Here is a 21991-nt window from a genome sequence, read left to right as displayed (position 1 = left end):
TTACCCACAGTGGCTTCTTTGAATGGAATAGTGGAATCGTAAAGTTGCTGGAGCTCTTTTTGAAGGAATTCGGGAACAAAATGCTCTTTATGCTAGAACTGATTGGCGAAAAAAACCTGGCTGTGATTCCTCTCCTAAATTCAACCAGATATGGCACTTTGGTATTCACCCTCGTGTGTGCGAAAACACTTATCTTTCTCCCGGCCACCCATTCTACCACTCTGAAGCTTTGGCTTTTTTCCATGCACCTGATCTAGGTCCGTGTGGAAGGAAATGAATGAGAAAAATACGATATAACGATTATAAGAAGGCAACGATTGACGGTGAATCAACGGTGCGCCAGGTAAGCCGCACGGCCGGAGGATTGCAGCCAGGCAAAACCGGCAATAAGAAAAAGTTTCCATAATCTCACCTTCCTCGGGGCGATTGTATATCATTATGCGAAGCGATGGATGAAAATCAAACGGTGCGATTAATGAAAAAAGTCTTCCACAATCCGATGCTAAGTAAGCGATTCCCAACCGATTACTGGTCTATTTGCTACTTTTGAAGGAACGCCCGCCCCGAACAAACAGCGACCGAAATGCGAATATTGCGAAAAACGGCAGCTTACGGGCGGTGGCCACTACACGCAACCCGCTCCTATCCTTACCTTCGGTAGCATTTTAATTTGGTTGTAGTGTAATCCTGAGGGCTGTTGAATAGGGAATGGGGGAGCACACGCAGAGACAGCAGCCAACAAAAAAAACAGACGAGTTGATATTGTATGCATTAGGGCGAGAGAGTATAAAAAAGAACGAAAGGATACTGAAGGAATATATATGTGTATAGCCGAAACAGATATGCCGTAAAGATCCAGAGTATACACTTTCTTGAATTTTCATATCCTTTCTTCAACTTCCCACGACGAATCCCAAACGCACAAGCCCCAAGAAACCAGCCGGTGCAGAAAAAGGGTCTCGGACTAAAGGATTAAAGTGAATATGAAAAAAGATATTTTCTCGCACAAAACATGGGAGAAAGTGGTCGAAAGAGAACGGGGAAAACACACAGACAGACAACTTTCCAACGAAAAAAAAAAAGAAACTGGCGAAAGAAACAAAGTGAGTCCGCTGTCGCTTCCGTTTGAGCAGGGTTCTTCGCTTGATAACTTCCCGCACGGAACACTGCTTATCATAATTGCAAATCTAAACCATCGCCCGGTCGGTCGGCAGCAGCAGCAGCAGCAGCGTGAGCTAGTGGCAAAAACAGATAACATTAGCCCATTTAATTTCAAGTTTATTATAATTTAACAGTTCAACACATGCCTCAGAAACACTGTTGCTGTTGTACACCATATGCTGCGAGATCGAGTTTTCATGCATCAGATATAGCCTGTTGAGTGAAGCGGCCGCAACAGAAAAAAAACCCGACCGAACCAACGAACGAATACATCCCAGCGCGGCAGATTGTGATTTCTTTGCCAGGAAAAGCAAAGTATGGGAAGGAGTTCTTCGTAAGTAGAAAGCAAAAAAAGGAACCGGGGGGCCGATTCGTTTATAAGTGGTTCAGTTTTTCACTCTTTTCGTTTGAAAGGATATTATCTGTGCCAAAAAATGCATGGCGCTTATGAAATATGGTGTACTTAATCCGTAACTTGATGTTACTTAATTTGCTGACTTAATAATCATTAATTTGAAGCCAAGATTTTTTTCTCAGTGGTTTATGGACGTATAATCCTAGTCAGTTTATGCAGACAAACAGGTTAAATTGAAATGTGAAAGCTCTTCTGAGCAGCTACAGGATTTGATGTATTTCTATCTTAAAGAAACCGGCACCGCTAGCCTTACAATAGCTTCCATTCTCTAATTCAAGCCGACCGATCCATTTCAGCCACAATTCATCATTTTCGGTAACGGGCCGTCTCGACTTGGTCAGCTGTAGTTTATAGCGGATGTGCGAGTATGAAAACTGTCTTCCAAAGAACAAGATAAGTGCACGATGAAAGCGAAGATTGCAAACACGCGAAACGGCCAGCTACCGGGTCTCGGACGTGCAAAAAGAAGGAACGAGTAAACTGGTTCAAACGGATTTCTTCCTATTTATCCTGCTATTATTGTCATCGTTTGGCGAAGGGCTTTTCCCTGTGCGAACCGAGTTCTGTGGGAAGCAACTCATCCACCATGTGATTGCAGCGAGTGCAGCGAGTTACTGAAGGGGTAAGCGAATGAGTGTCCGTCTGAGTACCGGCACTGTTCGATGACGGTCGTCGAACGCTTGCGCTGAATGGGTGCACTATCGCCGAAGAGCGCTCGGAACTCTGAGCAGCCCTTTCCCGTGAGTGATTCGTGAGGGTTTGTGTACAAGCCTCCGGATGGTGGTAGGTACCGTCCACCTTCACTTGATCGACCGAGAATTCTAATCTTTTCTAGCCGGTTTCTTGCAACTGATGACGTCACCTTGGATCGAAAGATTTGGCGTGAAAATTGCACGAATGACACTGAGTGGACATTGCTGAGCTGAAGTCCAATTTCATCACTAAACTTGCACTTGATTTTGAATCGTTTGTTTTGAATGTTCAAGGAATCCTGTTTGATTGATTAGTGGTTAACCGATAGTCAGTACACTGTTTTATAACCGTTTTCACACTCCTCAAATCACAAGGCTCTATCCGACTAGGGAAATAGGTGTGGAGTGAAAGTGCGTTGAATGAACAATTATGCTCAGAACCGTATCGTATCGGTTGCTCACGATTCTTCAGGACATCCAGCCGGCACACTCGCAAGTATCGTTGGGTGGCTGTGAGCTATCCAGTGCACCAAAAAACCACCCCACTCATAGCGTGAGTGTGTGAGCGTCCTCTCGGTACCCGTTCGTCGTGGTCGTCGTCGTCGTCGTCATCGTGGTCGTCGGGACGTGGCCGTCGGGACTCGCATGCCGTAGCAAGAGCAGAGGTTCCTAGATCCGGTTGGGACTGTTTTGACTTCAGAGAAAGAAACGTGGAACAAGGATACGGGTGTGTTATCGTCATCGTCGTTGTCGTCGTCGTCGTGCTCGTCGTCGTTGTTGTCGTCGTCGTCGTATTTAGTTGTTCAAATCATAAGTTTGTTGTTTGTTCCCCGGTCTTGTGTGAATACTATTACAACTACTGCTACTATTACTACGAATACACTATTGCTATTACCACTATCTCGCTAAGGTGTCGCGCGTGAAAGCCAAGTTGGTAAAACAAAACAAAAATTGCTCCCCAGCAATAGTGCCACGTGTAGAAACGAGGAGAAACGCCACCGAACGAGGATAACAGGCCGCACGTACGATTGTGTAGTACATCAGTGAAGCGGTTTTAAAAACGGTAACCTCGGAGCAAATCAGCGCACCGCAAAGGCCACTGTCAGAGACATCAGAGCACCAGAGCAACTTTTGTCGACAGCACCAGCACCATCGTTGGCCAGCGAAAGTATCGTAGTAATTCTTAGCACACATCACAGACCGGACAAGGATCAGGCAGACTGGTTTTGGTGTCTTGAAAGTAAACGCTCTGGCTGTCGAAGGAACGTGAAGGACGCGTGCTCGGCCAGCAGACAAACAAATTGTGCCGAACTTCGGATCGATGCCGAGTAGGAGCAGAAGCAGCAGCAGCAGCAGCAGGAGCAGAAGCACAGCATGTTGAGAGCAGTTCTTAACCTTAAGCCACCCGCCAAAGGAAGCAGTAAACAGAAGTGCCCAACCGAAACGTTAACGTAAAACGAAGCAGCAACAAAAAAAAAGCAAATCAATCGACATCACCAATGTCCACCAATGTATAAATTAGGCTAGACCACCAACTATCATCACCCAACCATCGCAACGCAACCGGCACAGCAACAAGGCAAGTGATGTGGAGCTGCCGCGTTCGGCCAACCGGATGGAGCTGTAAACATTTGTAAAAAGCATCGGAAGTCAAGGGAAAATCTCATCCACGCAAACACTCACATACTCAAAAACCAAACACTGAGCTCTGAATCAATCGAAAAATCATTACAGGGATTATATAGTTTACGAAAAGTGTATGTTAGTCACCGTTTGTGTGTATGTAAAGCTGGCTGTTTAGATGACGATGATGGTAACATTTGCTTGAGCCTTTCCTTCGAAATTAGCACATCCACTTCCACCCAGAAGGAGCGTCCAGAGTCTCCAGAGGCACGGGAGAAGAAAAAATCGATACAGAAATACCTTTACTAGAAAAGAGGACGTAAGCAGGCGTAAGGAGCCGGCCCCATCTGTAAGCGTATAGAAATCGAGCAAAGACACTTAAAAACAGCCTTTACGCCACGTGTCAGCCCTGCTTAAAGAGCGAGAGAGAGTGGCCGAACAGCTCTACAGGATACATTAAAGCTAACCATCCGCCGGCGTACGAAACGGTCCCGGGTTGATGCCAGTGTCAGCTGGAGTGCGTGATAGCGTTGCATCCGAACCGAAAGGCAACCGTGGTCCACCGTGGTGGACTGGCTTTTCCGTCTGAACGACGATCTGTGTCTGACTGACTGTGCCGTGCGAGCGAGACGGCACGAGTCGAGCGAGAGAGGGACGAGACGAGCGAGCAGACGGCCGCATGCATTGCCGTCAATAATCAACAATCAGTCAGTCACTCAGTCAGCCAGTGGCCGCATAAACAGCACCAGCAGTAGCAGCACCAGCAGCAGCAGCAGCAGGAGAAGCGGTAATATATTGACTGCATCCCTGCATTCGGTGCATTCGGTGTGCAACGAGTTCCGCGTGCTCCGGTGTGCATTGTTTTTTTTCTCGCAAAGTGACGCTGACTTTAAACGGGTGTGTGCGTGTGTTTACTACTACCGTGCACTACGTGTGTGCGTGCGTTTTTGCGTAAGCCGGCGTTGGCAAGTGAACAGTGTTGTTGTTGGTGAAAGTGAAACACGAGCTCGGCCCAATCGCTCTCCCTTTCTTCCGATCTGCCTGCACCGTTCCACGCCACCGTGCGTGCAGCGATCCTCGAGCTTCTCGGTGCGTCCGGTGTCGGTGCAGAGAAAGTATTACAAAATTAGTATTAGCAGCAGCAGAAGCAGCCACACACACATTAGCAGGGTCGCTATCCAAAGTCACCAACGCAAACAAAAGAAAAAGGAAACCTAATAAGCAAAGCAAAACAAAAGCCAATACAAAGCGCAAAGCTGAGCAGGAGATAACCGCAACCATCACATCAAAAAAGTGCCTAACTATTTCCGTTTTGCGTTTCGCTTAATCTGTTGTTGTATCGGTCCAAACCCCAAAAGCCCGCCCTTCCCGATTCGTGTGGACCAGTCCGTAGGAAAGCTCGCTTCCCGTTCGTCCCGGCATTAGCATTAGCTTGGAGGTAGTCGAGTGTCATTACATACACACACGTCCTCGCCCCTAATTTCCCAACCCAGTGGATGCCCAGCTGCTCTAGAAAGACCCGCCTGCAAAGAGCTGCATTTGTTGGGGTCGAGGTTTTCGGGCCAGGTGAAAAGAGTTAATCAAAACAACGCATCAAAAATTGAAACCCTCAGTAGTGTCGCTTCCCGGTAGTGTGGAGGCCCATATTTAGTAACGCATACAGTAAACTTTAACCGAGATTGTTGTTATCATCGCGATTGTTATTGTGTGCCCCCCAACAACAAAAAAAAAAATAAAAAACGTTATCTGGTTCGCCTTTCGTCGAAGCCTTTGGAACCCGCGTGCCGAGATGCTGCTTCAGTAACGCATTAAAGTGTTAGCTGTGTGCTTGAAAGAAAATTTGCGAGAAAACAAAGTGTACGAGTGTAGTGAAGTGTCGGTCGTTTTTCGGTGTGAACATTGATTTTCCCGTTTTTCCCGGTTCGGTGTTTTTTTGTTTTTGGTTCGGTCGATTCGTCCGTAATCCGCGTGTGTGCGTGTCCGTGCTTCCGTGTAACGTCGTCGAGTCGAGTGTGGCCCATTATCGCGTCTGCTTCCAGAAATCGATCGTGTCGGATAAAAAGCAAAAGAATCTCCCGAGAGTATCCGGGTCCTGCAGTGAGGTTTGAGCTTCCCAAGGCCCTCGGCGTAACGGGCGCTAGTAACACGCTGAGGTTGAACAAAGTGATAGGAAATATTTGTGATATCAGTGTCCTGTGTGTCCCAGACGGAGGGAATCTGTGTGCGCGTGTGTATCTACGGTTCGTCAAATCGGGCAACCTTCTTCACATATCGGAATTTCTTTACTTGCGAATGCTGATCTCGTCGGCATTTTCGTTCGGTAAAATTTAAATCAACCCACCCACGGGAGGCTTTTCCTGCTGCGGACGTGACTAGTGGCACAAGACGAGATACATTACACACACACACACACACACACACATACAATCCACCGTACAGTACACATCCCGCTCGATGGTTCTAATAATAGTTCCGCAATAACAATATCATCACTTTCGCCCGTCCCGAGCTGGGTGTCGGGAATTTCCATTACCCGCCTTCGTGGGGTCGGAAAATTCGAATTTTAAAGTGCACGTGTGAAAGAAAAGCCGGTCGTCGCGCGCGCGCCTCGTTCGTTGTGATATTATCCAAACTCCAGTCCAGTGTGCGTCTGTATTTGTTGTGAATACGTGAGTGTGTTTACGTTGGTGCGTGCGTGTCAGTTTGTATGTGTGATTAAGTGCAGTTTACAACGCGTTTACTTCCGGTGTCCGGTGTAAGTGTGAGAGTCGGTGCATATATTGTTTGATTTTTGGTTTGAAGCTTCCGTTCCGTGTCTGTAAGAGTGTGTGTGTTTTCTGTGTGCGTGCGTGAGAAGGTTAGGGCAAGGAATCCCTCAACTACCGATCGCTAGATATTGGTGTCCGAGTGTTCATTTTCACCACCCTTTTTGCTGTAAAATCGGAGAAATATTATTATTCTGGCCGACCAACTTATCTACCATCTGCCAGCACCATCTCCCGGTGGTTGTGCAAAGGGTTGTGCAGCACGGATGCAGCTTGGCCGGTGAGTGTGGCCAATCCCGCACAGCGTGCGACCCGAGTTGAGGTGTTAAAGCCGCGGGCCGAAACGGGAGCACAGTGGAGTGGAAAACAACCAAGTGCGAAGTGATATCGCCGCGAGCAATATTGCCAAGTGTGGTGGAAAATATTGATGATATTTTCTGGAAATCATAAAAGTCATCGTCGGCTGGCGTGAGTGAGCGAGCGAGTGAGTGTGGTGTGTTTCGTTGCTGGTTTTCGATTTCGTTCGTTCGTTCGGCAACAGTTCTAACAGCATCCACTGGCTTAGGTCTCCTTTTGCCCCAGTGAACCAAGCCGGAAGAAGCAATAGATGCAACTGACGGCGACTGAGTGAGCCGGTGCGAGCGGTGGCATAAACCAAGAGGGTGTGGAAAATATTCTACGGGGAAATCGCATATCGTACTAGTGCTGTGAAATAACCGGAAGCAGCAAGCAGCAGGCTTGCAGAGATCGTTGGCTGTAGCGCTGCGATAGATATCAATCGACAAAGCACCAGCAGTGTTGTCGGCTCAGGTCGAAGTCACACATTCAACTCGCCGACATTTCGTTTCCAGTGCCGAAACCGAATTTCACTTTATTGCGTTTCGAGATCGCCCAAAGCACTCTGCATACATGTTAGGTAAGTGATCGAAACGTCCAGAAAATGTATCCCCGATCCCGATCCCCGAAAATGTATCCAGAAAATGTATGTGTATTTTTAACGGTTGTCAGTAAGCTTAAGTAGACATTTTATTTCTCTAACGAAATGTTCATCAACTTCATTAGCTTTAAATCGTAGCCAAAGCTCCTAAATTTCCTACCCTTTAAAGCCCAGTTAAAACCCCGGGCCAGCTATTCCAAGCGAAAGTGAACAATCCGAATCACTTGCACTTCAATTGGTTGGCCTTGTTTGAAGAAAGCTGGGTAGCGCCATCCATGTTTTACAGTCTTCGCTTTGCCGCGATATATCGCCCTTTAAATTATTGATAAATATAAAACCTAGAGCGCTCGGGACGATATTTCTTTTTGCTCTCGCTCAAAACCACAACCGCATATATACATATACACACACACACACACACACACACACACACACACCATCATCCGCCCACGATTCCGTTTGCTTTTTCCCAGTGTAAGCAGACGGTTTGAGTGTGCTAAATTGTACGTACCGTAAGGCGATTCCGAGACATGAAGGAGATGGATAGACGAGGCTCGTTTTGCTCGCCCCATCTCAAGCCTCCTTCGTCCTTCGGGTAGACTTCTGAAATGGTTTTTCACCGTTCTCTATGGGGGAGGGTCTCGGCGAACTAAGCACGGGCCCGGAGGACTCAAACACACACACACACACACGCATACACAGACACACATGAACATTGAGTCGCGTCCGCGACTTTGAACCGACGACACCGAGAGTGGGAAAATGAGAGAAAATCCATCTCTCCACTCTAATGTGCCTTTTTCCCAGGGACAAACTCTGGTCCCCAGGCCTCCCGTTCACCCTTACCGGGTGCTACCCGCTAAGCTAACGACCATGCATACACATACAGTCATCAAAACACTCCCCTCCGCTTCGGCCTGTTCCAACGCTGACAGAAGGCGACACCTCACCCCAAACCCGTAAGGACACGAATTCGCTGGAAGGATTTGTTCGTATATATGCGATCATTAGTATATGCTCTCATTTTACGTATTCTCAGTTCCATGTTTTTTTTCGCCTCTTTCCCGTTTGCGAGCTCATTTTTCTTTTCCGCCCTCTTTTTTTTTGTCGTCCGCTTCCTCGCCACGGAACTGCAAACCGCTTTGAAGCGTTCGTCTTCGACTATAACTCGGTAATGCTGGATTTGCTACTGTAGGCTCGACCGGCGGCAAGCATTTTCCCTCAATTTGGCCCCGGCGTTCGGCAGCGTCGTGCTCGGCAACTCATGCTATCCGACGTTCATCTTGTGGCACCGTGGTGGACCGATGCACACCTTGGATGATCGTGTTTTATCCGTACTCTGGCAAGCAGTAGTATCTGTCACCTGCCTTAGCCTTTCTAGCAGCGTTTTTGGTAGATAAAGCGACTCGAATAGGGCTAGGGGACTTCTGGGAGGGGGGCTAGAGGAGACGCTGGGGCAAAGGGAAATGTGAGTATGAGCAGGAAAAAAAAACAAACAAACCGGAGAGCAGCTGATGAAGTTTTTCTTCATCTTCACCGTGCCGTGGCGCAGTTTCCGATAGTTTCCACCGATCTGTCCGTGGGATGTTCTCGGTATCTCACTCCCGTTGGAAGTTGGAAAACCAGAAACGACAGGCTGCCATCCGCTAGGGCAGCATCGTTAGAGTATTGGGTTTTTTTCTTCAGTCTTCTAACGCTTTCTCTGCCTTGTATCGTTTGAGCAAATAGAAAATGAGGTCAGTTCTAGCTTTAAAGATTGGTTCAACACCAGAAAATTGATGAAAATTGTGGTTCAATTCGATATGCATTACTCTGCTCTGTTAGGGGTAATTTAAAATATTGAAGAATTTAATGCCATTTTATCGAAGCATTTAAAAATTATCCACATCAGTCGTAAAAACTAGGATTGAATATGATGCCTTTGTTGGTAGATCTTTAATAGGAACAACAGCATTTCAAAAATCACATTCTTCCATTTTTCATTGCAATCTTCTGCTGGCCTTCCCGAACGGAATGCATTAAGCGGGTAATCCTCGAATTCCGTTTAGGTAAGAGCAACAATATCATCCCACTTTAAACGCAAACATGACTTGCTCTGTCCACCACCGAACGGCGTCTTAACATACCGATAACCCGCTTTAAGCAGGTTCGTTTTGCTACAATCCAGAAATGGGCTTAAGTATTATCACAAGATCCCGAAAGTATAAATCTTCCCCGGTTTCGCTTTGGCCCCACAATCCACAAGACACAGAAGGCAAACAAACAAACAGCCGGGCAAAGGCGGAACAGAACACTTGCACCCGTTCCCAGAACCCTGAACCATCGGGAGCGGTAGGTGCAGTAGGGTTGCATCGTTATACCCAGAACAGATAGAACGAAACCTAGTCGCTCGGTCGGTCGTACCCGAGCGCCTCAGTGGTGCGCTGTGTTCATACATAACCGAACGTACGTGGTGTTCGAGCTGACAATAGTTTGCATGCCAATGAACAACCGATGTTATGATCAGGCAGGCTCGAGTTGCAACAGTTGCATTACGTACTTGCAAGGGGCTGCTTCAACCCGTTCAAGTGGTCGACGGTGCATAGGGGTCGGGTTCCCACAAGGGCACACCTTGCGCTGAAAGCCTTGGGATCGTTCGGAAAGGAGCCGGATAAGAAGCGCTAGTGCAACAACGCCTGGCAGCGAGCCGTTCCGTCAGTTGTGTGTGTGTTGTGATAAACTTATAAAGTCACGTTAGCAGAAATAACAAAAATCACGTGCGGCTTCATTCATTGTTAACGTACCTCGTGCCTGTTGAAAGAGTGGTCCCGAAAATCGCATTTTTTAAGTTGGCAACGCGAACATTTCCAAAAAGGTTGGCCAAACTATAGGAGCCGGGAAACTTCGGAAACTTTTGCTTTAATTTATTCTCCTTAATTTTATGATCAAAATTTTCAAAGAAAAACAATGAGAATGAAGCATAAAAGGTGAATTGCTTCAAATATTTACAATTTAACCAAAATGCTTTAAAACGTTGTGTTATTCTCAACACTCTTTTTGAATGTTTGTGTTATTCTGAAGACAATCATTACAAACAAAAGGCCGGGCCGTTTTTAATAAATAATGAAAAACATAATCACTACTCGGTTATTGATGTTACCGTCATCTGGTAACATGGCATCTAGGGTGTAAGTCTAGATAGAATTGGATGTTTTGAAATGTCTGTTAGTTACATTTTATGGTTGGAGGATAGTTAAGGACTAATATCGTAATAGAGTTTCATTTTTATTGTACTTCTGTGCAAATTCTTGTTTGATCTGGGCTAAGTTTGTTCCCTTGTAACATGATCTTTTCATCTTGAACTGCTAACTGACTTGCACTCCAACATTTGTCTTGCACTCCAACAATACAGGGGTCGATGCATTCTTTTACAATGACAGACTACCGTGGGAACGTTTTCGAAGTTTAATTATGAAATGTTTACTGATTTTGAAGCATATGCGGCTGTAGTTACCGGATCCAAGAACATCTCAGACTACTTGTGCGTGGAATTTCGACAATCCTTACAGTCTTTTTAACACTATGTTAGCTTGAATTGATCGTTTTACGTCTGGAGAACACCGTCGTTTCCTAATTGTGCAATGTTTTGGCATTTGCCAAGTTTCGCCCTCTATCCTATAAAGACATCAGTACCGCAGTAATTATTACTTTTATTTTTGAAAGTCGTTCTATTTGCTACTCGGACTTTACAAAGAATGCTTAATCTTAACAACTAATCTTAGATTCTAAAGCTAAGTTAAAAGGAAACTTTACCGACCAGTGCACACAAAAAACGAATATAACTATACAAACGAGAAACAAACAGAGAAAAATTAGGCCAAAATGGCACTGTAAGTCAGACCGGCAATGTTAGCTAAATTGTGTGAGAAGATTATGTGTGTTTGTTTCCTAGTTGTCTTTGTATCGTTATATGATAGGTTAAATTTATGTGACTATACTAACATAATGATCTGTTAAATCTTATTGTTGTCTGGAGGTATAGAAGTATAAGAACTGCTTATAAGCTAAGGCATTCAACTGTTGATTGTCTATAAATGTTGTTGTTATATGAACAGTCACAACGGTCGCAATGATGAGATTATCTCTTGTGCATTAACTTCATCATTACCATCTTTGACTTTGAGATTTTAGACATCTTTGAAGAGTTTGTAGCCCGCGTTAACTACGTGCACATTTTCGAGTTGAATTTGCGCACCATATCAAATCTGTGAAATGAGTCCTAAATATCATTGAAAGTTTTAACTAAATTGTTCACAATGAGCTTACGACAGTACTTCCACATTAACAACTGAGACTGATCTTCAGTAGGTTTTAATTGTACCCTATCGTCTTATGGCTTCGTGTACATGTGTTTCAGCATTAGAAAATAATTGCAGAATTATGTGAGGATGTTCCGAGGATATTGGGCTAACAATTAATCCTTCATATGGAAACCCAAATGTGTTGCTAAAGACGTTTTAATTAATCTGTTACCATTGCAGGAATGTGGGGCCGGTGGTTGAGGCGACGGCGGTCTCCATACCGTCTCCCCGTTCGTAGGGCTTACTACTTTGCTACGGGTAAAATGAAGTCATAGAAAGCCAGAAATGGCAGGCCGAGACCTCTCGGGGTTGTAGTGCTAAGGAAGAAGAAGAATATTGTAGTAATGTTTGCTCTGCAAAACTGCTTGAAACTTATTTTACCTGTGCATAGACAAGAAAACTTGCTGTAGTGCATTACAGGAGGTATTATTATGCGGCGTTAATACAATACAAAATTATTTTATTAAGCATTGAATGAGTTGCTCAGCTCGTAGTTAGGTTTGTAGATCTTATTTGTAAGAGTATGAAGAGTATCAATTTATTGGACTGACAAACATGAGCATTAGCACTGATGTAGCAATTTACGAATTGACTGAGCTACAATTTAAAGTGCTTGTAGCAGCTGATAAGAAAAATAAGATAGCTCAGAACTTTATGCCTGGGATGTAATAGAAAACTGCGATAATGTCTAAGATTTTGATTTCCTCAATTATCTTTAAATCGTCACTATTAATCGACGGCCACCCTTCTGGCTACTTTTCTCTGTAAGGTTTGATGAAGACATTATTCAATGGACGTAATTCAATCTAAATATATGACTCGACCACGTGAAAGGATTGCGTGAATCTTCCAATGATTTTTCCAAAAAATCCACTACATTATTTAAAGCATGACCCTTTCTTCAGGGTTATTAAACAAGTTTGTTTTTGTTCAATGAATAGGTTTACCTAGAGTTTTATTATATATGGTTCTAATTTAAAGGACCTAGAGGTCTTTGTTTGACAATCGATCGATCAGTTGAACCACTTAGTTCCCAATTTAATATTTCTTGGAAACTAAAAAAAAACTTTTTGCTTTTGTAAGAAGTTTGTCAGACTTGTTTTACTGCTTGAGGTTAGTCATTACCTTTTAGATAATTCAAAACGTTAATACATTTTCAACTGAAATAATTTTTATCCTTCATCAAGCTTGCTGATTAAATTCAAAACTCAGAGAGAACTAAATTTCTTGTGATGCAAAAGAAACGACGAATGAATGCTCGAAAAATCAATATTTTCACCGTACATACAAGGCATACGCTTAACAACCCTTTTCAACACAGTTTAAAGCTGATCTGAGTTGCGAGCCGAAAAGGAAAATCCACTGCTCATACTCCAGCCGACCGGCAACGGCACTTCAAACCACCTCAATTGCTTTGGCCCGGTATTTCAATCTTGTGGAGATGTAAAAATTACTCGCAGGGAAACGGAAAATAAATAACCGAGCATCCAAACAGGGTCTCGATGCTTTCACTGGAGCGAAGTAAAATTTAAGTGAAAATAAAACGATCTCGGAACGGAACCCATCGCACGGGTTCGGTTGCCGTCTTCCACGTTCGTTCAATGCGGCCTCCGGACCCAGCCTTGGCTGTTCGGAACCGTTTTCAATCGAAAGAAATTTGAACAGATTTGCTTTCAATACCGAAGTACGGGCCGGCTCGGCTGCGAAGCGCCTTGATGTGATGGGAATAGGAAGCGAAGAAAAATGATTATGTTACATCATAAATTTGGCTCCAATCAATATCGTGTACATATGTGAGAATGTTGTTTCCGTTGCTCGAGAACCGACCCCAGTTTGCGTCGGCATACTTGGCATGTGCGGTATGAGTGAATATCGATTGTATCGCCAGTGCTGGTGGCAGTAGCTTACCTTCGACTGCCCAAGCATATATTTTATGAAGAGGACGTTTCAGGATACTGCTTGAAGGTCACACATGTAGTAGTGCACGGGCAGAGTGAAGACTGAGTCTGATGAAATAGAGTTGTCTCGAAAGCATCTTTGGGTACGAAATTCTTGCACATGAGTTGTGTGTACCTCAACCCCTTTTGCGACAGAAAGTCGATATGAAATTCATCATGCAATGAAATAAAATACAAATTTCTTATCATCAAACAACATTGCAAAATTCGTCCTGCTCCCTGATACATATTTCATGCAAAAAAGAGAGAGTATTTCACCGTTCAAAACGTTGTCTATTTGTTAACAATTTGTCGTAGACATGGTTGCTGAACTCATTCACAAGAATAATATTTATTCTGGTACGCACCTTGCCATGCTTCGGCACGGGTGCAAACTGTCTGGTGGTGGCGTTGTCGGAGCCCCAGAATACGTTCAATTTGGAAAGACAATAAAGCAAAGAAACACTCGAATGCCCCAAATGAAACTGCTTGATTGGTTCGAAACATCCAGCGCCCGTGCAGTGTTTGTACATCATGTATTTCCATAAGTACGACGATGTCAGCCGGCTTTGCCGAGCATAAAATTGGCTTGGGGAGGCAGCCGTGGAAGTCCTCGTGACATGGGAAAAGCTTTTCTCGAGTATTTGCGTAAGAAAATGAAACGTCAATAAATAAACGCCCCGGCACTGATGCTACGACAAAAAGGGCTAAGGCGCTTTCGGTAAAGTTAAAGGCGGTCGGGTGCAACTTTCCACTGCGAGCAACTTCGAGAGCGAACCAGTAGCAGTGTTTCGAATTTCGTTGTCTGAATAAATTTAACAAAACATTGACACCATCATTAAGACGAATGTCGGAGATAGGTACGCTTGCAAGCGCTCGTCCGGAGCTGGATGCGGTCGCTTCTGGGAGCTGCTGCTGCTGGTTGATACGCAAAGCTCTGCGAAAAACTGAAGCAACACACTTGCATGTACCAGCTGCCCGAGACGGAGCCGGTGAAGGTGCACAGATTCCGTAAGGCCTAGCCAAACCATCATTTGGTTTGGCTCGTGACTGCAAGGGCTTACCAGATTCATCCTTTAAGGTGTTGTTCGGTCGATGGCCATGTTTTGCCATCTTATTTGATTCGGTTCTCCGTTTGTTTGCAGTGACCGAGAAAAACGGGAATCGTTTCGTGTCAACCGACACATAGCGCTGCTACAATTTTAGACAATTGCTTCGATCGGATTTTGTTACCGTCCCGTGTCGATGGGATTGTAAATCCCTTTCTGCCATGTTCGGGAGGTAAAAGCCGAACCGTTTTGCAAACATTTCAAATCGATAAAATCCCGGTTTTTGGGTTTTCTGTATAGGAAACAGCTCTTGTTTTTAGTTGAGAGCTGGATAAGTTGAAGAGGAATTTATTGTATTGATAAAGTTAATAGTTTTAATTATATTTTTAAGAATTCTTTATAATCAAGAAGAAATATTTAGCAATACGGCCAGGCCGTTCTTCATGAATAAAAAAAAAAGAAGAAATATTTAAAGTTGAAAGTATAAGTAAAGTTATTTCTTTGGTACAATTTATTGATTTCTTATAGCTTTCCAACAAGCTTCTTCTAGCGGAAATTAAGTCGTCAGAAAATCGAAACCAATAAGTAGTATAGCTATGGTGGATCTTATCTATGTTGTAAAGCATAAGGACCACAGTTGTAGAAACGTTAGGGAAAATCCAAATCGTTGGATTGCCTTGTAAACCGTTGCAATACGGTTGAAGAGAGAGTAACCGAACGCCAAAGAAACAGCTCAATTGGCTGTGCTGCACGAACGCTATAATCGCATTAAAAATTGATTCGAATCATTTTTATCAATTTATCCGATTCCCTTCTATCATCACCCTCGGGGAGTAAAGGATTTGTATCTCGTACGTCACCTACTTGCAGCTCACATTCAGTACCTGGGGTTTCGTTTGGGATCGCTTTCCACGTTCGCTTGCACAGACTGTTTATTTGTACTGAGTAGTATTTCCTGATGATAGGATTTGAGATATATTGGGAAATAGCGGCAGAAGAAGCATTGAGTCTTCAGATATGAGTTAAGAAATTGTAAAAGAACGTACAACTAATCCAACTGTGACTGAGATCAATATGTTTTCACCTTATCTTTAACATTAATTATAATTCCAAAGGAAAAATAGTACAAACAGGAAATCAGGATTGTGGCCTTGCTTTAAAAAATGCTGACATATTTGGAAATTATAAAATAAAAGAAAATGTATAGAGAATCGCTTGGTTTAAAATACAAACACGAACGACAGTAGGTCAAATGCTCAATAATATTCAAATATTGTTCGCCTGGAGTTGTGAAATGTAAAGCCATGAAAACAGACTATATTACAGCAATTCCACGAAAAAACGCCATGCTCGATGTAGGAAAATGCGCTGTGCGCTGGAAATGTGTTAAAACTGAAGGCTCGTAATTGTTTTTACGAAAAAACTTAAAAAAATTTTAGAGTTTAATCATAATGTTGACGCATAATAATGCAAAAAGTGTTAGTATTCGTGGGTGACTAATATGACTACGAATTTTTATAACAAATATTTTTTTAACGGCCACACAAACATGACAATTTCCCATACATACAAAATTATGTCCTGAATAAATGGATTGTCAGAAGTAATTCAATATACGCGGAAATTCGACTTTCATCATTTGCGTTTTATCCCAACCTCTAGGCTATATCGAAGAATTGCTGTGTATGTATTTTTATTTTATGAATAAGTACTCCTCTATTATTTGATACTTGTTTATTGACTTATGACGAGATTATGTTACGTGATAAGAAGACATTTTCTCTGAATGTTCAAAGTAAATTTGTAGAGCTTGGTTCGGAACGTCAACTAGAATGAGAAAAGGTTCCGAATACTAATTTTTGATATGGTTTTGCTATGATTATATTTTTAAATAAATTATTTAAAATGACTTCGTTTTAAGACAATGGACACTTTAGCAACAAAAAATATCAGTTAAAAAAAAATATCCCCGCACAAGACATTTTTATACACGAGAATTTTCAAGCAGCTTTAATGAGCTTGTTACGTAGTCCTAAACGGAAGAAATCTTAAATAAATTGCAAAGTGCTATAGACCTATCGTAGTTTTAATATTACCTTTATTGCAAAAAACATTCAAATCTGGATTGTGCTATGAATCTGGATAAAAAAATTTGAATGCCTTGTAGACATTTATGACAAAGTTTTCCAGGTTTGGAATGAATTTGCATTTGGTAAGACCAGGATTATTCCGCCTTTCGACCATTTTTTTGTCTTTAACTCAGAAGGAAGAATCGAATATATTGTCACCTGATAAATAATCACTTGATGGCTACGCTTGATCCATTTCAATTGATGTAAATGTAAAAAGTTGCCTTTTTTATTCTAGATTTAGTTCCATTCGGGGCAGTGCGATGATGGAAGATGCGTCAGCGGCGCCGATCCTTACACGGCAGGACCGGCGGTAAAATCCCGTCCAAAACCTTTCCCAGTACGCAAAACAAATCATACAGCCAGTGGTGGGTCAAGATATTTGGGGACCCCGAGCGCAATGGTAGTTGAGGCCCCTCTATTCATGATATAAGAGGGAAACAACAGGAATTCCCTCGCCGACGAAGCCCCCATCCTAACCGACGAGGCCCCGAGCGGCCGCTCCTTGCGCTCCTAGGTAGATCCGCCACTGCATACAGCCAAGGTTAAAAATCAAGCGATAGAAAACCATTAAAAACTTGAATTATATTTGATTCTGTTGCCTGGGTTGCCTAATGTTGTGCCTAACGTTGGCGACACATAATTCTCTTATTACTGCTATAAATATAAATAAAATATAACTTTTTAACATGACTTGGTCATGTTAAAAAGTGCTCTGTTAGCCATATTTGCCTGTAACGTTGAATTTTTATCTATTCTTTTATATATTTCGTATCCTTATTACAATAGCGATATTGTTTCTAATAATACCGACCCGAATTTGAAACAAAATTCTGATTCTCGTTAGCAATATGCCACACACTGACTGCGGAAAGCCAAATTTTCAAGTCACAATGACAGTCACGAAAAACAAAACTAAAACAAACTGTTCCTAGCTCCACCAGCAGCAAAAGACCGAGCTCAGGAAAAGCTCTGGATTCAGGAGCGTAAATCGATAAAAGGCAAGAAACCAATGAGTCATCCAATCGGTGGGAAAAAGAAAGTGTCGGCCATGCTAACCCCGTATTCACCACATGGAAAACCCAATCGAACCGTATAGAAGGAAATAAAATCAATTTTACACCCGCTGCTACCAACCACGCTACACCGTTGCTACCCGCTCAGCAATACCACAAACCCGTCGAGGGAAATGGCTCGAAGTTGCTCCACTGTTCGGAAGCGTACGACTAATTGGTTTGTTTTAGAGCACCCGCCAAAATGACCCGCCGGCAAAGGTTTGTAATAACAATAAATTACACAATTTATACAAGCATCCTATTTGCGAGATTCAGCTTACCGTTCCCTACCGGCTGCACTACCGGGCCCTGTCCATCCCACGGCACAGCCCGACGGGGCACTACGGATTACCGACGGATCGGTCGTCAAAGTGCATTAGCGTTTCATTAGCGATTCATTTTGCCTATCTTGATTGAGTATCCTCGATAAATGTCGCCGGCAATCCTTTCACTTCACGGCCGAGTGTCGACGAGATGGGATTGTTCACCAATCACCTCCCGGTGCAGTGTCGTCGACGTCGCCCACTCACCGCCGCTGGAGGTCCCTTTGCCCCGTGCTAGTGCTGGTGAGCCAGCCACCGTTGAGCGGATGGATGATTGCGCGAAGTAGGTTAACTCGTTATCGAGATTTCCGATCGATTTGTTCGCTCAAACTGATTAGAGGCCTTAAATTTGTTATCGACTGGCGATGGTTGGCTGTAGCTGAAGAAAAGGTGCTAATTGAGAGGTTTTCGCTAGGTAAGCGCTTTCAGCGCGGATAAGTTTCGCTCGCCCGGCGGTTTACGACGGGTCCGGGTCGCGCTATAAGTGGTCGGTTTGTCGGATATCGAAAATGAAGCTGTTCCAATACCAATCGGCAGGGTGTGGCTTATTGATGGTTTCGTTAATGGAGTACCTCAATCGATACTTATGGGTTTGCTCAGGGTATTTTCGGATGGGTTTTCGGTGGCAGAAACACCGGCAAATTGTTATGCAGCCGATGTGTGTCGGGGGTCATTGATTGTTGGGTTTCAAGCAGTTGGAAGTTTTATGTTAGGGTCAGATTGAAGAAGGTTTTATTGTAAAGGAAAACTCAGTTCAAACTTTAAAAAATCATCTCCATAAGGCTTCAAAGTAATTCCTCATGATGCCCCAATTCCTATCGACAATTATTAATTCTTCAACTACAATACTGCATTCGGTAGCTTCACCTTATAACAAGTTGTTTCAATCAACGCTTTACGACCAATAAAACACCATACGCCGAAAGCTTAAAATAGGCTGAACAATCTGACTACCACCGCAAGCATTAATCAAGTCATGAATACTTCAGTGAAGCCTACAGTGAGCCTCGTGCTTGAAGATAGAACCGGTCCACTTTATAATTAATAACAGCTCAACTTTGATGAAGATCCCTTTTGCCCAGTCCCACTCGCTTCGTGGCCGTCCCGGCAAACAAATATTGATATTCATAAGTAAATCTTTGTTTACCACCTTCCAACGGCAACGGCACTGGCAAGGAACCGGACTCGCTTTCTTATGCAAGATCTGTCCAACACGTGTGTAGCGTAAGGCAGGATGTGATGAAGAATAGTTCCAGGGGAAAGTATAAACATGATTAAGACGTATCATCTTGCCAATGATTGGCGTCAGCATGTTTCGACCGGCCCGACTGGGTCGGTTTTGTAATCGGGCCTAAGATATTTAAAGAGGTTCGCTGTTGCTAGAGGCAAATGGAAAGGTTCCGAGTTGCTAGAAGTCTTAAAGCTGGGTTTGAAATTGCCTGGTGAGGCCCACGTTAGATATAAATATCATCCAGCCTTTATTTAGCGATGGAAAAACATGTTTTGCTGAGTTGTATCACTCACTAACTTTCGATAAATACCATCCTATAAAAATATTCTCTGTCAACTATTTCCAGAATTGAAAGCATTTAAACGAAAACAAAAATCGTGCTCCAATGGAAAGCATTCTTCCATCAGAGCTTCAACATGGTGGTTGTTTAAAGTGAGAATTAAAAAAGGCATCTGAAAAATTGTCACCGTTATAAAGCACACACACACACATGCATGCAGGGCCTGGTATGTGGAATTTTCATTATGACTTTTAGGCTGGATTAATTAACTCGTAGCCTCTGTCGCTCCATTTTGCTGCTAGCGATCGATATCAATGGTAGTCAGCTTATATTTATCACATTTTTCATCACACCTTGCAACAGGAAGGCATGCTAGCCAGCAGTACAGTGCTCAGTGGGCTGATGCCTCCAGTGCCGTGAAGGGAAGTTCGGGTCGGAACGGGTCGTTGCTGTCCTCGGGGTGTAACTGGTTCACTCGCAGTGTGGCTGTCGTTGCCAGGACACCCGGGTTGAGCATTTTGCCGGTTTGATGAGCTGCGACTTGCAGTAAAGACCGCAGCGTGTGTTTCGAGCAAGTCGAACAGCCATCGGATGAAGGAAATGAATTTGTCCGCTCTCTCTCCCTCTCCTGCTACTCTCCGCTGCTTTAGCACGACAAGCGCCACATTCACACATCATCATTACCATCATCACCATCATCATCATCATCATCAGTAGCTGTGTAGAGGCAGATCCATGATTACGTTTCGGGTGAAGTCTTGCTGAGCGGAAACCCTGGTGCTGAGGTGTTTCGAGTCACAGCCGGGGTAACGCCAAAACTCGACGAAGAGAGCAGCTCCTGAAGAACTCGTTGAGTCCCCGTTGAGAACGGGGTAAAATGGCTGGCCCGCTGTAGGACAGGTAGGCCCGATAATGGCGGTTGTGGGGTTGTTGTCGGTTCGCACTGAAAAGTCATTCCCACCGTGTAAGTGAGGCATGAAAATTTAATTTCTACCAAGATCTTACGTCATCTATCCGGCCCGTTGCTTGGCCGGATCGGAAGCAGCCCCGACGGACCGTTGAATACATTCATGCCCAGATGCCCGTCACCTGGCGGTCCCGCTTTCACAGCCCTCGCCGCATAGAGAAGTTTAGGCCGAAGCGATTTCAATCGCAAAAGTGGTCCTTATTTGGCTGATCTTTTATCAACCGACAAGACAGTGATGTAAGCTTGGTAAACTGGGCCACACGGCACCTTGCTGTTTCTGTTCATGAGGACCTAACCTAAAACATACACAGACACACATACACACCCACAAGTTGTGAGATAAATAACGTACCCCGTGGCTTTTGAGTCCCGTTGTGATCGGAGAAAATGGAAAAAAAAAAGCATGGCTAAAACTAGCGAACGACAGGCGAAAGGCAGGCAAACGAACATAATCAACCGTTGCGCGGGCCAGCGGTGTCTGTCCAGCGGCGGTGAAAGGTTGATGCGCGCTGTTCGTCGATGGTTTTTCGTGCCGTACCGTTTCGTGCCCGTGCACAACGTTTTGGAAATTGATCCCCTTGACGAGGTGTGCAACCATAAAACAAGCGACGAGAGCGAGAGCCGTGCAAATGAACGCGCCATGTCCGAGTAAGTGGTAGTTTGGTTGGAAGGATACAGGAAAAAACAGACCCAAGGAAACCTGGTAGAAAACAGTGGTTAAAAAAGGACCCGGTTCGGGCGACTGGGGAGCGTTGGTGATGATGAGATCGATGGTGGGAAGCTAGGGCGGGTAACTTCGCCGCTATGCATATTTTACGTTCCGGTTTTTAGATTATAGAAAAATTATCAGATCCTAGCAGGAAATACACGGCGATAAGCGTATCCCATTTCACACGCCCGCATGGTGACTGTGTTGCATGGCCTGCTGTTGTAGATCGTGCCATTTGTTACACTGTTATCTGCAACAGGGCAACACTGACAGAGAGTGGGAGAGAAGGAGAGCTTCTGAAGCTGACAAAGACACGCCCGAGAACAAAGGAATCTCGAGCGCGAAGCATATTGACCGAGATGTAACACTGTTGTAAAT

The 21991-nt window shown here is 44.1% G+C and overlaps 1 protein-coding gene across 15 annotated transcripts in view; it reads left to right on the top strand.

Annotated features, from left to right (window-relative positions):
• The first annotated feature begins 2961 nt into the window (after positions 1-2961).
• LOC118511858 (CUGBP Elav-like family member 4) overlaps positions 2962-21991 on the top strand; it is a 345265-nt gene continuing 326235 nt past the window's right edge. For 5 of the 15 annotated variants that reach the window (XM_036055435.1, XM_036055423.1, XM_036055415.1 and 2 more), the window contains exon 1: positions 2966-7572. In XM_036055435.1, the coding sequence (XP_035911328.1) occupies positions 7566-7572 (7 nt within the window). In that variant the 5' untranslated portion in view covers positions 2966-7565. Of the gene's footprint in view, positions 7573-21991 lie in introns of all 15 variants that reach the window. The other 10 variants (XM_036055439.1, XM_036055436.1, XM_036055428.1 and 7 more) reach the window with 4 other exon arrangements.

Source organism: Anopheles stephensi, chromosome 3 (assembly GCF_013141755.1).
Source record: "Anopheles stephensi strain Indian chromosome 3, UCI_ANSTEP_V1.0, whole genome shotgun sequence".
Lineage (NCBI taxonomy): Eukaryota > Metazoa > Arthropoda > Insecta > Diptera > Culicidae > Anopheles > Anopheles stephensi.
The sequence above is the reverse complement of the archived record's forward strand: the minus strand, read 5'-3'. Positions and strand labels throughout refer to the sequence as shown.